Genomic DNA, 23,589 nt, shown 5'->3' on the forward strand with positions numbered 1-23,589 from the left:
AGTGTAGCCTTGTGTTGTCTCATTTAGTCTAGTATAGTTTTGTGTTGTTTCATGTAGCAACATGGTCCTGGAGGAAGGTTGTTTCATTTTTACTGTGTGCTGAACCAGCAGTTTATGGTCGAAATGACAATAAAAAGTGACTTGATTTGACTTGAAGTTTTGCTTTCTCTACTAATGTTACAAGTATCTAAGCTCTTTCCTTACTTTTGAAATGTTAATCTACATAGTTCCTATTCATAGACATTGCATCAGAATTTTCCTTTGAAAGGTCACTGATTTGAAATGTAAACTCCTTTTCTCTCTCAGCAGATGCTGCCAAAATTGCTCAGCATGTCCAGGATTTTCTCCATTTATTTTAATTTTCAACATCCGTAGAACTTAGCAGCTTATCTATTTGATTTCTATCTATCTTGATTATTGCCATACATAGATATTTTATTTTACATTTTCTCAGATTAATTAAAAAAATATGTTTGCAGTGTTCTTGTCTCATTTTCCATTGACCAATGATAATTGGCGAATTCCTTCACCTAAGCACTTATTCATATATTCTGACCAGCTATCTTTATTGGTGCAATATTATTATATTTTACTAATCATAGAGAAATGTACACACCATTCCTGAATGCTATTTCACTACAATTAACTTTAGAAATTATGAAATGATGTTTTTGTTTCTTACAGAGACAGCTGTAAATATTGGATATGCATGTAATATGCTCCAGGATGAAATGAGAGAAGTATTCATTATTGAAGGCAATGAATCAAGTGAAGTTCGTAAAGAACTAAGGTACATGGAGAAAAATCTCACTTACATTAGAAAACAGATTTTTTTTTACACAAGGAATGGCATGGTAGGTGCCTGGAATTGGCTGCCGAGGGTGGTGGTGGGAAAAGAGATGATAGTGTTGTTTAAGAGGTTTTCAGAGAGGCACACACAGATGTGGGGAATGGAGGGATGTGGGTCAGGAAGAATCATAGGGTCATGGAGCACTATAGCACAGGGACACCCTTCAGTCCATCTAACTCTTATTCTGCCTAGTACCATTGACCAGCACTTGGACCATAGCCCATCCCTGTACTTATCTAAACTTCTCTTAAATGTTACAATCATATTTGGTTTAGATTGAATGTTTGGCTTAGATAGTCATAGTCATAGTCATAGTCATGGTCATACTTTATTGATCCCGGGGGAAATTGGTTTTCGTTACAGTTGCACCATAAATAATAAATAGTAATAGAACTATAAATAGTTAAATAGTAATATGTAAATTATGCCAGTAAATTATGAAATAAGTCCAGAACCAGCCTATTGGCTCAGGGTGTCTGACCCTCCAAGGGAGGAGTTGTAAGGTTTGATGGCCACAGGCAGGAATGACTTCCTATGATGCTCTGTGCTGCATCTCCGTGGAATGAGTCTCTGGCTGAATGTACTCCTGTACCCAACCAGTACATTATGTAGTGGATGGGAGACATTGACCAAGATGGCATGCAACTTAGACAGCATCCTCTTTTCAGACACCACCGTGAGAGAGTCCAGTTCCATCCCCACATCACTGGCCTTACGAATGAGTTTGTTGATTCTGTTGGTGTCTGCTACCCTCAGCCTGCTGCCCCAGCACACAACAGCAAACATGATAGCACTGGCCACCACAGACTCGCAGAACATCCTCAGCATCGTCCGGCAGATGTTAAAAGACCTCAGTCTCCTCAGGAAATAGAGACAGCTCTGACCCTTCTTGTAGATAGCCTCAGTGTTCTTTGACCAGTCCAGTTTATTGTCAATTCGTATTCCCAGGTATTTGTAATCCTCCACCATGTCCACACTGACCCCCTGGATGGAAACAGGGATCACCGGTACCTTAGCTCTCTTCAGGTCTACCACCAGCTCCTTAGTCTTTTTCACATTAAGCTGCAGATAATTCTGCTCACATAACAAAGTTTCCTACCGTAGCCCTGTACTCAGCCTTATCTCCCTTGCTGATGCATCCAACTATGGCAGAGTCATCCGAAAACTTCTGAAGATGACAAGACTCTGTGCAGTAGTTGAAGTCCGAGGTTTAAGGTTGCAAAAGATTTAGCTTAATTTGGTATCCTTTTCAACACGGTCATTGTGGGCTAAAGGGTCAGTTCCTGTGCTATGTTCTAATAGATTGTAAGTTAGTTGATTATAAGTAATTTGAGATCATTTGTTTTCTAAGTTTCACTGTGATTCCTGCTCATTCTTCTGAACTCAAGAGAATAGCAGGTCTCATCTATCCAATTTTTCTTCATACAGCTGATCTGCCACCCTGAGAACTAGTCTGGAGAATCTTTGTTGCTTTTTCTTTACCCTTTGTTTTTAAGGTGGAAAAACAAAGCTGTATTCTACATAAGTGCGGAATAAGAGACATTTTTGCCCTCTACTCAAACTTTCTTGTAATAAGTGCCGACATGCCATTTGTTTCTAACAGCTTGTGGCACCTGAATGTTAACTTTTTCTGAGGTTTTTGGCTACAGAACAATAAAACCATAAGATATAAGGGCAGAATTAGGCCATTCAGCCCATTGACTCTGCTCTGTCATTTGATCATTGCTGATTTATTTTCCCTCTCACTCTCATTTTTCTGCCCTCTCCCCGTAACCATTGACACCCTTACTAATCAAGAACCTTTCAACCTCAGCTTTAAATATACCCAGTGATTTCACCTCCACAGCCGCCTGTGGTAACGAATCCCACAGATGAGTTAATAAGCTGGACAGAGCAATGAAAGATGCAATTTAACCCTGAAAATGTCAGTTAATACATTTTGTAAGGTCTGTTAAGACTAACATACATATACTGAATGGTGGGAACCTAGAAAATAGTCAGGAATGGAGAAACCTTGGTATAGGTGTTCAAAGATCTTACTGCCAGCAGTACAGATAGAAAAGGTGGTTAAGAAGCTTTACACAAGTATTATTTTTTAGCAGGGAATAGAATATACAGTGACAGCAGGAATATTATGGTACAATTGTATAAAATATTAGTTAGGTCACAGTTTTCTTTGCAGTCCAGGTTGTCGTGCTGTAGGAAGGATCTGACTGTACTGGAGAGGTTGCGGAGGAGATTCAACTGGATGGTGCCTGGAGTGGAGTTTTCCACTTATTGAAAAAGAATGGATAGGCTAGATTCATTTTCTTTGAAGTAGAGAAGGCTGTAGGGGTACAATTTGAGTTCAGTTGCTTGCTGCAGGGTACCTTGCCTCTGACCTGTTCCTGTAGCCACATTATGTACAGTATATGGCTAGTCCAGTTTAGTTTCTGGTCAAGGTAACCCTTAGGAATTTGACAGTGGGGGAATTCAGTGATAGTCATGTGATTGAATGTCAGAGGGTGATAGATGGATTGTCTCTTGTTGGATACTGTCATTGTCTCACATTGTTGTGGCACAAGTATTACTTCCCACGCCTTAGCCCAGACTGGTGTATTTGGATATGGACTGATCCATTATCCAGTAAGTCGTGAATAATACCAGATATTGTGCAATCATCAGTAAGCATCTGTAATTCTGATCTTATAATTGAAGGCAGGTCATTAGTGAAGCAACTAAAGATGGTTGGGCATAGGATAAATACTCCTGGATCTCTCCAGGAGTTCCTCACTACTTTGTGGAAAGTCAGCAGAAATGCCCTGTGGTTGAGAATAATTGATCTTCAACCACCACAGACTTCTTTCTTCGTGCCAGGTTTGGTTCAAACAAGTGGAAAGGTTTTCCCCTAAATTCTATTGATCCCTGTTCAGGCAGGTCTCCTTGATACCATTCTTGGGGCAATTACTCTCACTCACCTTTGGAGTACAGCTTCTTTCTTCAAATTTGTAACAAAGCTATAATGAAGTCAGGAGGTGAGTGACTTTGGCAGAACTCAAACTGAGCTTCTGTGAGCAGGTTGTTGCTATGCAACTGCTGTTTCACTGCACTATTAATTACCATTTGCATCATTTTGCTGATTGGGTTGGTAATTGGCTGAATCGGATTTTCCTGCTTTTGTGGGCAAGAGATATCAAGGCACTTTTCCACACAGGTAGATGCCAGTGTTTTAGTTGCTGGAACAACATGACCAAAGATTTGGCAATTTCTAGAGCACAGGCCTTTGTTGTACCCACTGCCTTTAGCTATTTCTTGCTATCATGGATTGGCTGAAGACCAGCATCTAGCATTCTGGGGCCCATTGGAGATGCATCTTTCACTTAACATTTCTGGCTCAGGTTTCTTGCAGACAATTCAGCTTTCTCTTTCACTTTTGCATTGTATGCTAATCTACCCCATTGTTGAGAATGGTGATATTTATGCAGTCTCTACCTTCGCTGAGGATGGTCTGGAATCTGGGATGCAGTTTCAGAGGGGGTGGTGGAGGAAGGGACTCTCAGATTACTTAAAAAAAACAAATGAGTAAATGAAGCACATGGCATAGGGGTCTACAGGATGACTGAAATTTGCTAAGTTAACAAATTTCACGTCACATGCCGATGATAATAAACCTGATTCTGATTCTGAAAACAGGATTAGTATCGATAGATGCTTTAATGCAAGCGTAGAATATTTAGCTTAAATCTCCTTGATTCGATGACAGGAACTACTTGGTTTACATGATTTTTCTTCTGTACGTAAAGACATAAACTATGATATTAACTAATCTCCACACAGAAGAGCTTGTGCAGTAATGACAGGGAAAACAGAAACAGAGGATGATTCAGTCACAATCCGACAGCCAACAAAACCCAAGTTCCTGCCTGATGAAACTGCTAATGCAGATTATGGTCTGGTGATCAGTGGTGACGCACTGGTAAGAAGCAACAAACTAATTTAAGTTTTTCTTTCATTTCTTAAAAGCAAGATTTGAACCTGATTGTTGAGAAACTTGACAGAGTTAATGTAGTGCTACTAATGTTAACAGTGAAGTTGGAAGCCTGGCCATATTCTGGAGGAAAAAAGACCAAGAGGGGAGAAAATTTACTTGTCTTACCACCTCCTCTCTTAAACAATCCTTAGTTGTTTACAAGGCCAATTTTATGCAAAGGGGCTGGTTAGTGATATATTATCCATTTTCTCTCTGCTGTTCATTCAAGGACAATCTAATACTTAGGAGCAATATAATGCAGCGTGCTAGAGCACCACAAAGTAAGCTCAACACTGATGGGACCTATTCTGCTATTCCCACTGATTCTGCTGAGGGGTGTATCTGAAAAGGTTGTCAAAACAGCATCAGGATTTTCTGCATCATGTAAGAATAAATTTACCCAGATTAATGACTTTGTAAACACCATGGCCACCCAGCAGAAATATTGTAAGTGTGTAGGGACAATTTTTTCACTTCATTTTAAACTCTGTACTTGTCTTTTCTTGTGAAATACAGTTCATAAAAAATAATTCTAAGATTTTCTGCTCTGTTCAGGTACAGGTTTAGGTTTATTTTCTGTTCTTGAAAAATGCAAAATCTAACTTTAATGCCACCTTTGTATGGATTTCAGATAAACTTTAAAGTTACTTAGAGATCTGAAGAAATGTGCAATAACTACTTTTATTGTTTGGATATTTGTGGATAGATTTTCACTATCTCATCTGGATAAATTGATGTTTGTCCAGATGATGTATGACCATTGAGCCTATATTGGACACCAGTAACAGCAGCCAGTAAGTCCCACTTTCCACTCTCGCCAAATAGCTCTTCAAATTCTTTGAGGCACTTATCCAGGTTCATTTTGAATATAATTGTATCTCCCTAATAAGTGTTACACCCAATAGCAGTCAATGATATAATGTAAGAAAGCACTGCCACCTGCTGCATAAAACTAGCCAGCCTAATTTTTAACGACCCTATATCCAGAAACAAATTAATAAGCAAAAAGCCCTGCCTTTTAATAGTTTAACAGGTCATTATTTCAGGGGCTTATGAGATCTGATATATTAAAAGAGTCTTTTACAAAATCACCATTACAAAAGCAGTATTTGTTTTTTTTCTTGGCTTTAAGACAATATATGGCAGTTTATTACATTCTTGTTGATAGGAACAATTTTCCAGCATAGTTCAATAATGAGAACAGCATCATTTTATTAAAAAGCAGCTTCTAGAATTCAGGCTGTCTTTGGCATCATTGCAACTATGTGTAAAACTGAGTTTCTTTTATTATACATGCCTGTGAAACAAATACTTTCAGTGTAATTGCAGATATTAACATGGGTTTTCTAAAATGCATTATATCTAAATGTAGGCACATGCTTTAGAAGAAGACCTGGAATTACTGTTCTTAAGAACAGCTTGCCTCTGTAAAACTGTAATCTGCTGCCGTGTCACACCCCTTCAGAAAGCTCAGGTGGTAGAACTGGTAAAAAAGTACAAGGAAGCGATAACACTAGCAATTGGAGATGGAGCAAATGATGTAAGCATGATCAAAGGTGAGTGAGAAACTTGGATACTCGGACAGACTTGTGAAAATCTGACTGGACACTTAGCGTCATTATGGAAGGTGTCATTGCAAAACCAAATACAAAAATTGTTTGTATTCATAAAGAAACATTAAAAAGTAAATGTTATTGGAAACTTACCCTAATATGTCTTACTTTCTGTTCTTTAATAGCTTTATAATTCAAAAGAAAACAGGTAATTATAGGTAAATAAGAATATTGGGGCAGGTTTCCAAGATAGTTCCAAAATATTGTCTCACATATTGAAGAGTAAATTGCGCCAGGGATCTTGCACTGTGTTTTTGATGACAAATAAAAATCAGAAACATAGTATCACAAACCTGCAAGCATATTTTCCCCAATCTATTTCGAATTTCGAATACAGAGCTTGAGAGCTAAATGCACAAAAGTAATTTGCCTTCAGACATTCGTCAAGTGATCTATACTCTGTTTACTTTGTTTCCTTTTGTAAAGACATTTATTCTATACTATACTTTTTTCCAATATGTTGTCTATATTCTGTTTATTCTGGGTTTTATTTTTGTTCTCTCCTTTAAAATTGCACCCGTTCCTCTTCATTCAAAATATACCACCCGAAATTCAACTCTGTTAAATTCCACATCGTGGTGGTCAAGAATAAACAGGAATATGCTACTTCGAATCACATATCATTCCACTTGGGAATACTCCACTCTATATGATCTTTAATGGTTCTCTTATTTAATTTCAGGTTGGAAATTCACATTCTTCAAATTAATTTGCTTAATTTTACATCTCTACTATTCCTTTTAGTATACTCCTCAACTTCAAAAACAAGGAAGGAATAAAGTAGATTTAGAAAATGGCAATAGAGAACAATTCCTGTAAATGCTGTTATCGGCCTTTAATACCTTGGCCTCAATTTTATCGACCATTGGTTTTTAGCAGCTTATTAAATATTTTCTGAAAATCCAACATTGGTTCCATTTATCAGATAGCACTGATTCCATTGACCTTACCAAATACAATTTCTTGTTTACAGTGCATGCTGGCTCACCTCAAATGGCAATTTTTTTCCTAAATATTTTTTCTAAAAGCTTTCACACAACTGAATTAGCATCACTATTTTCAGTATTCAACAGGTGTCAATGAGATATTCCCTCATCTTTTTGAATATTGCCCAGAGATATGAGACGCTCCTCACACGTCAAGCTCTTCATTCCTGGAATCACTCCTCTGTACCCTCATTAGAACCATCACATCTTTCTTTAGACACAGGATCCAAAATTTCCCCGATTATTCTAAATGTGGTGTGATGAATGCATTTTAAAGCCTCAGCAGTATCAACATTGTTTTTATATTCTAGACCTCTCAAATGAATGCTAACATTGCATTTGTCTTCCTTACAACCAATTCAACCTGTAATTTAACCTGAAAGGGATCATGAACTAGGACTCCCAGGTCCCTTTGCACCGCTGATTTGTGAATTCCGTCCCCATTTACAAAATAGCCAAAGCCTTTATTCTTCTTACCAGAGCGCATAACCTCCACGCTTCCCCATGTTGTATTCCATCTGCAATTTCTTTGTCTACTCTCCTATCTTGTCCAAGACCTTCTATAGATTCCCTACCTCCATAACACTACCTGTCCCTTGACCTACTTCGGTTTTGTCTGCAAAATTGGCCACAGTGCCTTTATTCCCTTCAATGGGATGATTAACGTATAAAGAGAAAAACTGTGGTCCAAAAAACTTGACTGCTGCAGAACTACACTAGTCACAGGCAGCCGTCACATTCTCTGCTTTCTGCCAGTCAATCTGCTTTTAGGAAGTACTGCAAATCTGAGTAACATTTAATTTATATTCCAACAGCTGCTCATATTGGGGTGGGCATCAGCGGTGAGGAAGGAACACAGGCTGTCCTTTCAAGTGATTTCTCCTTTGCTCAGTTTCGTTATCTCCAGCGTCTTTTACTTGTCCATGGAAGATGGTCCTATCTACGAATGTGCAGATTTCTCCGTTACTTTTTCTATAAAAATTTTGCTTTCACTCTTGTTCATTTCTGGTATGGATTCTTCTGTGGATTTTCAGCGCAGGTAAGACCGTTTTCAAAAGGTTATTTACCTGGAAATAACTGTGTAGCTTGGGTGGTTGATGGTTGGATTGAGATATTCTCTGATCTTGCCAATTCAATTGCAACTGTTTCATTGCCATACGAGAAAACGTCATCAGTGCACTGTTCATTTGTGATGTGTTCTCCACATGCTTGGCCTTTATATACTTATCAATCTGCTGATTCATCCTCATTATGGAAACTTAATTGTGACGTAGGGCGGGAGTCTCCTCGGTGATTGATTGTGTGGCAAACTCTGTGTGTTGTGGTTTGGAGTTTTGCCCGCACTGGCTTATCGAGGTCTTATAAGTAGGCTTGTAAGTAGAATCGAGGTCTACATGTCTGTTTATAGAATTATTTGCACCAAACCATGCTTCTAGGAATTATCTTGCATGCCACGCCTTTGCTTGTGCCATGACTTTTACTGATGCCCAGTCGTATCTGTGCACCTTTTGATCTTCATGGGTAGAGACTAGGGAGAGTTGGTCACGCAGCTTTACAGTCAGTTGATATTCATGGATCCTTGTAGATAGTTCTCTCCCAGTTTAACTGATGTAATGTCACTGATAATGAACAACTTAACCCAACTAGTTATTTACTGAGCTCCTATATGCCCCATGCTTATATTGCGACAACAATCTACAGAGTGGAAAGGAAATGAAAGAAGAAACAGTATTTTCAGAAAGTTTTCGTTTAGGTCAAACAAGATTTCCGGTTGGAAATAGCCAGTGATGACAAGAGGGAAACGGTATAGTTTCAGCTATAAATTGGTGAGACACTTCTTTCCAATTTAATCAATGGAATGACCCAGGAAGGGCATGTCTGCCCTGAAGTACGCTGATCTAGGTGGAATTTTAAGATGGGAGTCTCAATCCCAAGCCACTCAGCCTTTAACTTGCCCATTTTCAGTTTTAATGACAAGGTCAGATGCTGGTTGACCATCCAACTTCTGAGTGTCATGTGCTCCAGGCCATATGAGTATGTTTCTGAAACTGATACTCTGGCAGCAATATTAAACGCATTGAAGCACAAGTAGCATTCCAAGTAGTAGTTGTCTAAATAAATTCCACTGGAACTTTACAGAGGTTGCTAAATAGCCTAAGAAATAACATTTACTTCCTAGTTTTAATCTGAGGTTAGCTCACCAATTATCAATTTTTGTTAGATTCATGATTGTTCATTTCCAGTGCTAATTTTTAATACTGCATTTCTTCTTTTCATAGACTGTGTATGATCAATGGTTCATTACACTCTACAATTTGGTCTATACATCACTCCCTGTATTAGGATTGAGTCTATTTGATCAGGTATGTTTGTAAAATTACTGTCTGATTCCCTCTTGACTGTCCTGCAATATTAGATGACAACGATCTCATTAAAAATGCAGATTAGCTATGATGATGTTCATAAACACCAAATGAGCAGAGTGTAAGTAATGCGAATGGTATTGACAACAAGACTGATGGATTTAGTTGTAAATCTAGCAAAGGACATGAAAGTAAGGCCCAGTTGCAAACTAAACCTAACCTACATTGCCACCTATTTATTACCCAAGGATAAAAATTGAGTGCAGCATATCTGTAAAAATGGTTTAATATATTTATATATTATAATGCAGTTTTGTTTGTTAAATAGTATATATACTGAGCAGCCACTTTATTAGGTACAGAAGTATGCCTAATAAAGTGGCCACAGGAGTGGAAGCCGGTGTGGTCTTCTCCTGTGGTAGCCCATCCATTTCAAGGTTCAACACGGTGTGTGTTCAAAGATACTCTTCTATTGTGACACATAGTTAGTTGAGTTACTGTCACCTTGCTGTCCGCTGGAACCAGTCTGGCCATTTTCCTCTGACCTCTCATTAACAAGGCATTTTTTTTCCAACAGAAGTGCCACTCACTCAATTTTTTTTGTGCCATTCTCTGTAAACTTTAGAGACTACTGAGCGTGAAAGTACCAGGGGATCAGCAGTTTCTGAGATGCTCAAACCACCCCATCTGGCAGCAACAATCATTCCACTTAGATCACATTTCTTTCCCATTCTGATATTTGGGCTGAGCAACAACTGAACTGCTTGACCATGTCTGCATGTTTTTATTCATTAGATTGCTGCCACATGATTGGCTGATTAGATATTTGCATTAACGAGCAAGTGTACAGGTGTACCTAATAAAGTGGCACAGACTGTAACTTAATAAATTTAGAACACTTGCATTATAAAATATTAGTCTAGGCAATTGATTCCACAGCAAGCTCACTCATAAAAAATGTAATGGTAATTGAGAAATAGATAAAATATTAATTTTGTAAATCAGAAGGTGACTAGAGTTAGATATTGTGGTTCAGACTGTGTAATACCATGATTACAGCTTGTGCCTATCACCATATTTCACTGCATTGAAGTTTTCAGAGTCATTGGGAAGACAATTAATTACTCTGGGAAATACATCCAGGCGTACCACCTCTCTGTCTTTCCTGCAGTCATCTGCCTCATTTGTCTGAGAACACATTTCTCTCTTGATTTGGATGATGATGGACAAAAAAATCTATTCACCCTTTCCCTTTCCATCATCCAGAGGTCAAATCAGTCAAGCTAAAGCCATGATTCACAAACACATCTTCCAATCTAGCCTGCTAGATTTGGTGTTCCCAAATGTAACATCTTCTACAGCTGAGAAAACAAACTCAAGTTGAGTGATCACTTTGTAAGTATGTGCTGACAACATTCCAGCAACAGGACTGCACAGTTGTGCTTCAGAACACAAGAGATTCTGCAAACACTCAAATTCCAGAATAACACACGTAAAATGCTGGACAAACTCAGCAGGTCAGGCAGCATCTATGGAGGGGAATAAACAGTTGATGGTTCTGGCCAAGACCCTTCATCAGGACTGGAAAGGAAGGGGGAAGAAGCCAAAATAAAAAGGTGGGGGAAAGAAAGAAATACAAACTGGCAGGTGATAGGTGAAGCCAGCTGAGGGAGAAGGTGGATGGGTGGTGCAGGAGGGATGACGTGAGAAGCCAGGAGGTGACAAGTGGAAAAGGAAAAGAGCTGAAGAAGAAGAAATCTGACAGGACAGGAGAGTGGACATGGGAAAAAGGGAAGGAGGAGGGCACGAGAGAGAGAGTTGATAGGCAGGTGAGGAGAAGAGAAGGGGTGAGAGGGAAGCCACAATGGGGAATGGAAAAATGAGAGAAGGGGGAAGGGAGGGGAGAAATGGATGTTCACGCCATTGGGCAGGAGACTACTCAGATGGAATATGAATTATGCTCCAAAACTTGCTGCAACCATGCCAAACCTATTCCAGTCCAGCTATAACACTGGCATCTACCCAATAAGGTGGAAAATTCCCCAGCTATGAGCTATACACAAGAAGTAGGACAAATTTAAATCGGCCTATTACCTCCCCATTTGGTTCCAAACCCTATTACAGCCTTAATCCAAACATGGACAAGTGAGCTGAAGAGAGTTTAACTGCTCTTAATATAAAGGCAACATTTCAGCTGTTCTGGCATCAATGAATACTGGCTGAACTGGTATCAATGGGAATCAGTAGGAACTGACCTTGTGTAAGTTGGAATCATAATAAAAATAATAAAATAATCAAAATAAGGTGACAGTTTTCTTTTCAGTTCAATCATCTCAGTCACAAGTCATCTCTGCAGGAATTCCTCAAGGTAGTGCCTGGACACTCTTATCTTCAGTTACTCATCATGACTTTTGAAAGACCATTAGGTTAGCAGTGAAGCCTTTCCCAGGGCCTTACACTTACAATGTCAGAGGGGGGATGTTTCCTGATGATTGCACAATGCTCAGCAGCGGTCAAGGACTCTTCAGATAATGAAGCATTCCAGAACCAAATGCAGCAGGTTCTGGACAATACCCAGGCCAGGGTCAATAGGTGGCAAGTAGCACTGGTGACACATAAGTGCTAAGCACTAAGGATATCCAACAAAAGAAAATCCAGCAATTACTCCCTGACATTCAATGGCATTACCATCACTGAAATCCCCTCTATCCATATCCTGAGGGTTACCACTGAGCAGAAATTGAACTGGAGTGGACATATACACATTGTTGAAATGAGAACAGTTTGGAGGGTTGGAAGCCTCCTGTGAGTAAGTCACCTCATAACTTCCCAAAGCCTTGAGTTTGGAGTGCGCTAGACTACTCTCACCTGCCTGGATGAGTGCACCTTCAATAACACTCAGGAAGTTCAATGCCACATAGGAAATAGCAACCCATCCACAAACATTCGTACTCCCGTACCCACTTCCTGATGGCAGTAATGAGAAGAGACATGTCCCAGATGGTGAGGGTCCTTAGTGTTGGATGCCACCTTTTTGAGATACTGCCTCTTGCAGATGTCCTCAATGGTAAGGAGTGTTGTGCCCATGATGGGGCTGGCTGAGAACCTCTGCAGCCTCTTGCACACCTGTACATTGGACCCTCTGTACCAGCCTGTGATGCAACCATGCTCTCCACCATACATCCGTAGAAACTTGCAAGAGTCTTCGGTGACATACAAAATCTCCTCAAACTTCTAATGAAGTGGAACCATTGGATTGCTTTCTTCATGATTGCATCAATGTGTTGGACTCAGACAGATCTTTAGAGATGTTGACTCTGAGGAACTTAAAGTTGCACACTCTTTCCACTGCTGACCCCTCAATGTGTGTTCTACCAGCTCCCCCTTCCTGAAGTCCACAATCGATTCCTTGGTCTTGCTGATATTGAGTGTGTGGTTGTTGTTGCGACACCAATGACAGCCAATCTACCTTACTCCTGTATGCCACCTCGTCACCATTTGAGATGCTGCCAACAACAGTTACGTCATCCACTGACTGCGGTTTCCTCATGAAGAAGTTGAGGAGGCAGTTACAGAGGGAGGTCCAGGTGCCCAGGTTTGGAAGCTTGATGATTAGTAATGAGGGAATCTTGCTATTGAATGGTGAGCTATAATCAGCAAACAGCAACCTGACATGTGTTTTACTGTTCTCTAGGTGCTCCAAAGCTGAGTGTAGAGCCAGTGAGATCATATCTGTTGTAGACGTGTTGCTGTAGTAGGCAAGTCCAGTTCCTTGCTCAGGCAGGTGTTAATTCTAGACATGACCAACCTCTCAAAGCACTTTATTACAATAGATACGAGCACTACCAGTTGTTAATCACTGAGGCAGCTTGCCTTTTTGAAGCAGTTGGGAACCTCAGACTGCAGCAGTTAGAGCTTGAAGATGGCCTTGAATACTCCAGCCAATTTGTTGGCACAGGTTTTCAGTATCCTGCCAGGTACACCCTCAGAGCCCAACACCTTGTGTGGGTTCATCCTCTTGAAGGATGTTCTGACATTGGCCTCCGAGATGGAGATCTCAAGGTTTCTGGATGCTGTAGTGATTCGCACAGACCATGTACAGCTAAAACATTCTCGCACCATAAGGTGCAAACAACAGGAATTCTGCAGATGCTGGAAATTCAAGCAACACACATCAAAGTTGCTGGTGAACACAGCAGGCCAGGAAGCATCCCTAGGAAGAGGTACAGTCGATGCTTCAGGCCGAGACCCTTCGTCAGGACTAGTCTTGGCCTGAAACGTCAACTGCACCTCTCCCTAGAGATGCTGCCTGGCCTGCTGCGTTCACCAGAAACTTTGATGTGTGTCACACCATAAGGTGATGTGTTTTACTTATTCTTCACCTGATCTGCTTGCTGATGGAATATATATTAACAGTAATGTCATGCTATCCCACTGGAATCCTTAAGGAGACATAAGCATATATCTATTTTAAAGAAAAACTTTAAAGCATATGCTAGTTATTTACAATACATTTGGAAGTTTAGTTTGCAAATTGCAAATACACTTTTTGTATTCGATTATGTCTTTGATTAAAAGATTATGTCTTTTCCAACTAATCTCAAGATTTATTGAAGGAAATGATACTTTAATTTCTTGGAACCTTCAATTATGAATGACACATCTAAAAAGTATGTTTTATAATTCTGTTGTTGCATAAGCCCCTGCTTATCCCAGTTTGGCAAAAGAATAAATCAAGGAAGGTAGTGCACCCGTGACTGACAAGAGAAATTAGGGATAGTATCAATTCCAAAGAAGAAGCATACAAATTAGCCAGAGAAAGTGGCTCACCTGAGGACTGGGAGAAATTCAGAGTTCAGCAGAGGAGGACAAAGGGCTTAATTAGGAAGGGGAAAAAAGATTATGAGAGAAAACTGGCAGGGAACATAAAAACGGACTGTAAAAGCTTTTATAGATATGTAAAAAGGAAAAGACTGGTAAAGACAAATGTAGGTCCCCTGCAGACAGAAACAGGTGAATTGATTATGGGGAGCAAGGACATGGCAGACCAATTGAATAATTACTTTGGTTCTGTCTTCACTAAGGAGGACATAAATAATCTTCCAGAAATAGTAGGGGACAGAGGGTCCAGTGAGATGGAGGAACTGAGCGAAATACATGTTAGTAGGGAAGTGGTGTTAGGTAAATTGAAGGGATTGAAGGCAGATAAATCCCCAGGGCCAGATGGTCTGCATCCCAGAGTGCTTAAGGAAGTAGCCCAAGAAATAGTGGATGCATTAGTGATAATTTTTCAAAACTCGTTAGATTCTGGACTAGTTCCTGAGGATTGGAGGGTGGCCAATGTAACTCCACTTTTTAAAAAAGGAGGGAGAGAGAAACCGGGGAATTATAGACCGGTTAGCCTAACGTCGGTGGTGGGGAAACTGCTGGAGTCAGTTATCAAGGATGTGATAACAGCACATTTGGAAAGCGGTGAAATGATCGGACAAAGTCAGCATGGATTTGTGAAAGGAAAATCATGTCTGACGAATCTCATGGAATTTTTTGAGGATGTAACTAGTAGAGTGGATAGGGGAGAACCAGTGGATGTGGTATATTTGGATTTTCAGAAGGCTTTTGACAAGGTCCCACACAGGAGATTAGTGTGCAAACTTAAAGCACACAGTATTGGGGGTAAGGTATTGATGTGGGTGGAGAGTTGGCTAGCAGACAGGAAGCAAAGAGTGGGAATAAACGGGACCTTTTCAGAATGGCAGGCGGTGACTAGTGGGGTACCGCAAGGCTCAGTGCTGGGACCCCAGTTGTTTACAATATATATTAATGACTTGGATGAGGGAATTAAATGCAGCATCTCCAAGTTTGCGGATGACACGAAGCTGGGTGGCAGTGTTAGCTGTGAGGAGGATGCTAAGAGGATGCAGGGTGACTTGGATAGGTTGGGTGAGTGGGCAAATTCATGGCAGATGCAATTTAATGTGGATAAATGTGAAGTTATCCACTTTGGTGGCAAAAATAGGAAAACAGATTATTATCTGAATGGTGGCCGATTAGGAAAAGGGGAGGTGCAACGAGACCTGGGTGTCATTATACACCAGTCATTGAAAGTGGGCATGCAGGTACAGCAGGCAGTGAAAAAGGCGAATGGTATGCTGGCATTTATAGCGAGAGGATTCGAGTACAGGAGCAGGGAGGTACTACTGCAGTTGTACAAGGCCTTGGTGAGACCACACCTGGAGTATTGTGTGCAGTTTTGGTCCCCTAATCTGAGGAAAGACATCCTTGCCATAGAGGGAGTACAAAGAAGGTTCACCAGATTGATTCCTGGGATGGCAGGACTTTCATATGAAGAAAGACTGGATGAACTGGGCTTGTACTCGTTGGAATTTAGAAGATGGAGGGGGGATCTGATTGAAACGTATAAGATCCTAAAGGGATTGGACAGGCTAGATGCAGGAAGATTGTTCCCGATGTTGGGGAAGTCCAGAACGAGGGGCCACAGTTTGAGGATAGAGGGGAAGCCTTTTAGGACCGAGATTAGGAAAAACTTCTTCACAAACAGAGTGGTGAATCTGTGGAATTCTCTGCCACAGGAAACAGTTGAGGCCAGTTCATTGGCTATATTTAAGAGGGAGTTAGATATGGCCCTTGTGGTTACGGGGGTCAGCGGGTATGGAGGGAAGGCTGGGGCGGGGTTCTGAGTTGGATGATCAGCCATGATCATAATAAATGGCAGTGCAAGCTCGAAGGGCCGAATGGCCTACTCCTGCACCTATTTTCTATGTTTCTATGTTTCTATGTTTATCGTTCACTTTGAGTTCTGTAAAATTGTGTCAGATTCTCGCATTTGTTCTTCTGGAGCTGTTTTCATATACTTCCATTCAACTTCTTTGAATTTCACAATATAACTTTAATTGCCACTATTTCTACTATTTCAAATAACTTTTCAACATCAGAACTGTGGCTCAAGATGTGTCTGAGTACTGCAATGACTTCAGCCTCACGATGTCTAGGTTTTCAAATTAGAACATAAGGATAATGCAGCACAGGAAGAGGCACCCTGGCTCACGATGTCTGTGTTAACCATGCTGCCAATTTAAACCTGCATGTGGTCTAGATTACTAAATTTGCTGCCTGTTCGTGAGTCTGTCTAAAACACTCCTAACATCACCTTTGCTCCCCCTTTTGTGGGCCCTCTACCGTGACCCTCTCTTGAAGTACACCTGGTTGTCTCAATTCTGGGGCAACGGTAATATGTACTGTATTTGCCTGAATTGTATTCTTTCATCTGTGCACCAAATGCTCAGTCCGTGCAAATGTTGAGTTACTCAGATTTTGAGTTAAATGTTTTCCAGTTCGCAATTCAGCACAGTGCCATTGAGTTATCATTTTGTGGGTTTTTAAATGTTTCTCTTCTTAAGTACTTCCACTGCCACAGTAGCTGCTTCACTTGCCACTGAATAATATGGTAAGATGAGCGCATGCCAATCCTATTACGTTTAAGGTAGTACAATTGGCTAAGGGGATAGCAGCGAGTTCACCATGAGTGGCCAATATAACACGGAGTTCATCTCTGATTTTCTGAGTTTCCCATTCCTTTTGACATCTAACCAAAAGTGAAAAAAGAAACTGGAAATGCAGGAGATCATAAATGGAAACAGAAAATACTGGAAAAAACTCAGCAGGTTAGACAATATCAGAGGGAAGAAAAGAGTTAATGTTTCAGCTAGAAGACCCATCATCAGAATAAAGAAAGAGGAAAAATAAGTTAGTTTCATGTTACAGAGTAGGTAGGAGAGGAATGGATACTATGAAGGAAATATCTGAAATAGGGCGAGGCTAGGGCTGCCAAGGGGCTTCGTTGTACAAGTCATAGAGATGCAACACCAGTCTTTTCACCTCATCACTTCCAACCTTCCAGGGACCAAAGTTCTTCTGGATGAAGAAACAGTTCACCAATTTAGCTTCATACTAAATACTTCTGATTCACAGAGATCTGTAACTCAACATGAGGGCAACAGTCACTTGTCCAGTCACATGATGTACTTGATTCCACATAGTTGAAGGCTGTGTCTTTGCTTTGAATGAGAAGTACATGCTGCTGTAATTAAATTATCTCCATCAATGAGGTAAATGTTGAAACATACATCTGATCCCTCACTTGACAAGCCTCATTAACTGCTTGAAGAGTTGAATTTGGCAAATAATTTAGTCGTATTGTGACAAGACACTGCTGAACTTTGCATCTGGAAGCAGCAATTGATGACTAATGGATCTTGCCCTACAATCACCAGTGGTGACTTACGATCTGTGTCAAAGGTGAGTGATATTCCTCAGAGGAACTGGATGACCCCAAAGATAATGACCAGAGCCTTGCTTTCAATCTAGGCATAATTCTTGTTTTGGTCTTCACTGTTTAACACTGAGCTAATCACTGGGCCAATTCCATATCTTCAGATATCCCATGTCCATCTATATGCCCCATTTAGGTTACAAAGGTCAAGTAGTGAACTGATACAAAGGCTCTGCATGTAGAACTCCAGGAACTTCTGCTGATCCTTTGCCCACACTGTTTGATATTTTCCTTCACTAAAGAGATTGTAATACAAAACACATTAGGCAGAAACTTTTCATTTGATTTTAACATTCCTAAAACTTGACATAATTCTAAAACATTTCCAGGAGTCTTTACCTTTAATGAGGCTTTCTGTTGGTCAGGATTGACCATGGATGTTAAGTCCTAGCTGTCTAAGCGATACACAGGCCTGGGCGGTATGATACGGAGAGCAAGCTGCTGATTACACTTTAGTACAGTCTTGATTTTATCCTTCACTTACTTTGTTCATCTACCTAGAGAGTACATGCTTCTGAAAAAATGCACGTGAGCTCGTTTTGCGGTAAATTTTTTGCATGACTTGTTCCAGAATCAACATTTTCTTGCTCTGTGGCTGTTACATTTAAAACATCAATTTTATTACATAGACAGCTGTCAGCCCTCTGTAACCCCATTGGCCCAAAAAACCTTGCGAGCTGACTTGACTTGAAAAGGTAGTTTTGTATACCTATACAAGACATTATGTTTATATATCATTATGAATTGCTTTCATTCTGTGACCGAATTCATTTGTGTACAACCATATGAAATGTAGTTTTAGTTTTTTAAAAAATCGCACTAACTGATTCTCTGTGTTGTTGGGAAAAAAGCGACCCTTCTTTCTGTGTACAACACGTCCAAAATACTAGCAGAACTCTCAGGTCAAGATCCTGCTGAAGGGTCTCGGCCCGAAACGTCGACTATACTATTTTCCATAGATGCTGCCTGGCCTACTCCAGCATTTTGTGTGCGTTGCTTGGATTTCCAGCATCTGCAGATTTTCTCTTGTTTGTGATTGGATTTCATTCTGCATTGTCTGATTGGTTCATTCTAATTTTTTAAATGCCTCTCTGAATGACTCAATGGTCTACTTTCAGGATAATTCAATAATTACAGACAGGTGTCACTAACAGACTATTCTTTAAACTTAACTGGCAGTTCTTTCAACCTGTGTTTGAGCATTGAATTGAATATAGTCTCAAGCAAGTGGGTTGAATTTCAGGTTGGATTCTGATTTAGGTCTTGGATAGGATCCTGAATAACAAACCTGCATTGTTTTCTGACAGAATATTCAGCTGTTGTGTTGAATTGAGATGTCCCTTGAGATTCACCTTGGAGTAGGTTACAACTTTAGCTCACATTGTACTATGTTCCATATTTGCTTCACTGATTTTTTTTAGAATTTTCAGCTAATTCTTGAGTTGGTCTCCGAGGTTGGGATAGCTGAAGAGAATTGAATCATTTTCTTCCAATACTTGACTGGGTTCTCAAGTCCCCTCATGATTTTATCCATGGATGTAGATTAAGACATGCTACCTTCAAAGGGTGTGCATCTGAAACGTTGATTGTGGCAATCTCACTCAATGACTGGACAATGAATTACTGCATCTATCTGTACTCTTAGAGATTCTCTATTGACCTTCAGTTCCCAAAAGCCCTTGGTTAAAGTTATTCTTTGGGGCTTTAACTCTAAATAATTCCAAAATTCTGTTATCATCTTCATCTTAAAAATTAAGTTGTACAGCTTTCTTGCACATGGTTCCAGTTGTCAGAGGTGCCTTTGATTAAGAAGCAGGGGCAATGTGCCATTTCATTCTGGCAAGAAAAGAATGTTGTTGCCTCGAAAGAAAGACATTTAGCTGAAATTCAATACTTTACATCATGGCATTTATGGCAAACTCTGACATATCCTGGGCCAATGTCCTATGTGAATTGCTTCAGTATAATATCCTGCACACATTCCAGACTGATGCAAACTACTATTTAGACAATAGACAATGGGTGCAGGAGTAGGCCATTTGGCCCTTCGAGCCAGCACCGCCATTCACTGTGATCATGGCCGATCATCCAGAATCAGTACCCTGTTCCTGCCTTCTCCCCATATCCCTTGACTCCGCTATCATTAAGAGCTCTATCTAGCTCTTTCTTGAAAGCATCCAGAGAATTGGCCTCCACTGCCTTCAGAGGCAGATCATTCCACAGATCTACAACTCGCTGGGTGAAAAAGTTTTTCCTCAACTCCGTCTTAAATTGCCTAACCCTTATTCTCAAACTGTGGCCTCTGGTTCTGGACTCCCCCAACATTGGGAACATGTTTCCTGCCTCTAGCATGTCCAATCCCTTAATAATCTTATATGTTTCAATCAGATCCCCTCTCATCCTTCTAAGTTCCAGTGTATACAAGCCCAGTCGCTCCAACCTTTCAACATATGACAGTCCCGCCATCCCCGGAATTAACCTCGTGAACCTACACTGCACTATCTCAATAGCAAGAATATCCTTCCTCAAATTTGGAGACCAAAACTGTACACAATACTCCAGGTGTGGTCTCACCAGGGCCCTGTACAACTGCGGAAGGACCTCTTTGCTCCTATACTTAACTCCCCTTGTTATGAAGGCCAACATGCCATCAGCTTTCTTCACTGCCTGCTGTACCTGCATGCTTACTTTCAGTGACTGATGAGCAAGGACACCCAGATCTCATTGTACTTCCCCTTTTCCTAACTTGACACCATTCAGATAGTAATCTGCCTTCCTGTTCTTGCCACCAAAGTGGATAACCTTACATTTATCCACATTAAACTGCATCTGCCATGCATCTGCCCACTCACCCAACCTGTCCAAGTCACCCTGCATTCTCATAACATCCTCTGCACATTTCACACTTCCACCCAGCTTTGTGTCATCTGCAAATTTGCTAATGTTACTTTTGATCCCTTCATCTAAATCATTAATATATATTGTAAATAGCTGCGGTCCCAGCATCGAGCCTTGTGGTACCCCACTGGTCACTGCCTGCCATTTTGAAAGGGACCCGTTAATCCCTACTCTTTTTTGGAAGAGTTTTTACTTGGAAGCTGTTGTTGAGCTAAGTTTCTTGGCATTCTTCTGCGTCCCTTACAAACAATTAGTAGTTCTGTTAACCGGATCTAACTTCCCAATAGTGATGTTTGGGGCTATCTCTGCCATTGTAGCCATAACTTCCCACCAAAAGAATCTCTCCTTTCAAATCTAGCAGTGCCTTAGTTGTTGCTTGATTTAACTGCACAATAAACAATGCCAGCTTCTCACTCTTTACACATGCTGCAGAAGATTTGTTTGTGTCTCTCAACTGCACACCTCTTCCTAAACCATTGTGTGACATGGCTTGTGTTATTTTTCTCTCAGCTTAAATGCTGTCTTTATTAATATATGGTCACATAAATCCAATTGCAAGCTCCTTTTCTGCTTGTACTGGATATATCCTGAGCAAATTATGCCATTGAATTTTTAAAAATTTATTTAGTGATACAGCACAGAGTAAGCTCTTCCAGCCCCTCGAGCGATGCCGCCCCAGCGACCCCACAGCCCCACAATCCCCATTGACCCTAGTCTAATCCCAGGACAATTAACCTACTCAGCACGTCTTTGGACTGTGGGAGGAAATCAGGGAAAGCCTACGCATTCCACGGGGAGGATGTATGGAGACCTCTTGTAGAATGGCACTGGAACTGAACTCTAGAACGCCTCGAGCTGTTATAGCGTTGTGCTAACCACTACACTACCGTGGGGCCACTACAGCTTGGGGTCCAATACTGCATCAAGTGACAAACATGTAGGCAAGACACTTTCCTTCGGCATTAAACATGGCATAACCTCATAGTGAAGATACAATAATGCAATTTTCTGAAGTACCAGAACCCAATATTGTAACTATGTTCAAAATTTGAAGACAGGGCCACATTGCTTGTTAGATGCACCCATCCATGAAAGTTGGGCAGGGTTTCGCAGGTACAGGTTAGTTTGAAGTTCCGGCTTCAGCTCTGGCAGCCTTCCCAGTATTTCATTTTTGCTTATGCTGCATTATGTGAGCATCCCTCTGCTTTCTGGTTACAGCAAATATATCATCATCCTCTTATTTTGCTCACTTGTATTTTTCACCTTTTTTTTTTGCCAAGCAAGTTCTCATTGATTACCAGGGGTTATCGTTCACCCCTTCACCCCACTGCCAACTCTGCTCTGCACACAACCCGGGTGCCAAGCTTGCCGCCAACCACTAAGGAATTGTTGCCTACTTTGAAGTCCTTGAGTTTTCTCATAATGTTAATCCATGATTGTTTTCATTGGAAAGAAGAAAGAATGTTACCAAAATTCTTCAAACTTCAAAGTAAATTTATTATCAAAGTACCTTTGTGTCACTATACACAACCCTGAGATTCGTTTTCTTGCAGGCAATCACAGTAAATACAAGAAACTCAGTAGAATCAATGAAAGACTGCACACAACAGGATGGACAACAACCAATGTGCAAAACTACAAACAAGAAACTGTTGAAATATAAAAAGAAACAGCAAAAAAAAAATATGCAATGAATATTGAGAACATGAGATGAAAAGTCATTGAAATCAAGTCCATAGGTTGTGGGAACAGTTCAGTGATGGAGCAAGTGAAGTTGAGTGAAGTTATTCCCACTGGTTTCAAGACCCTGATGGGGTGAGGAGTAATAAGTTTTCCTGATTAGTGTGCATCTTGAGGCTCCTGTACCTTCTTCCTGATGGCAGCAGCGAGAAGAGATCATGGCCTGGGTGGTGGGCTTCCCTAATGATGGACGCTGCTTTACTGTGACAGAACTCCATGCAGATGTGCTCAATAGTGGTGAGAGCTTCACTCTTGATGGACTGCTCTTGAAAGTAGTATCTATTACTTTCTGTGGGATTTTTCATTCAAGGACATATCTACAGAAGTCTGTCAAGGTTTTAGATGTTATACGGAACCTTTGCAAACTTCTAAGGATGTAGAGGTGATGCAGTGCCTTCCTTGTAATTGCACTTATGTGCTGGAACCAGGACAGATCCTTTGAAATGATTACACTGAGGAATTACTTCTGAGCGTTATTGTCAATCTCCTCTTTGTCACTGTTACATATTCATTTTGTTTCCCTACTAAGTCAGAGGTTTTACCAGACATTGATGTTTGGTGAACTTTGACTGTTACTTATTTAGCAATACAGTGTAGAGTATGTCAATCGGACTTTCAGGCCACACTACCCCAGCAACTCCCGGCAAACTCAATTAACCCTAACCTAATCATGGGACAATTTATACACCTACCCAATCCATCTTTGGACTGTGGGAGGAAAACTGGAGGGCCAGGTTGAAAACCCATGCAGTCCACGGGGGGATGCACGGAGACTCCTTA

At 40.6% G+C, this 23,589-nt stretch overlaps 1 protein-coding gene across 1 annotated transcript in view; it reads left to right on the forward strand.

Annotated features, from left to right (window-relative positions):
- The window catches only part of atp8b5b (ATPase phospholipid transporting 8B5b), a 117,472-nt gene that overhangs the window by 84,260 nt on the left and 9,623 nt on the right, over positions 1-23,589 (forward strand). Inside the window, exons 19-23 of the mRNA XM_072251783.1 lie at positions 685-887; positions 4,746-4,805; positions 6,232-6,415; positions 8,274-8,497; positions 9,738-9,821. Of these exons, the coding sequence (XP_072107884.1) occupies positions 685-887; positions 4,746-4,805; positions 6,232-6,415; positions 8,274-8,497; positions 9,738-9,821 (755 nt within the window). The remainder of the gene's footprint in view (positions 1-684; positions 888-4,745; positions 4,806-6,231; positions 6,416-8,273; positions 8,498-9,737; positions 9,822-23,589) is intronic.

This window comes from Mobula birostris, chromosome 3, assembly GCF_030028105.1.
Source record: "Mobula birostris isolate sMobBir1 chromosome 3, sMobBir1.hap1, whole genome shotgun sequence".
Classification (NCBI taxonomy): domain Eukaryota; kingdom Metazoa; phylum Chordata; class Chondrichthyes; order Myliobatiformes; family Myliobatidae; genus Mobula; species Mobula birostris.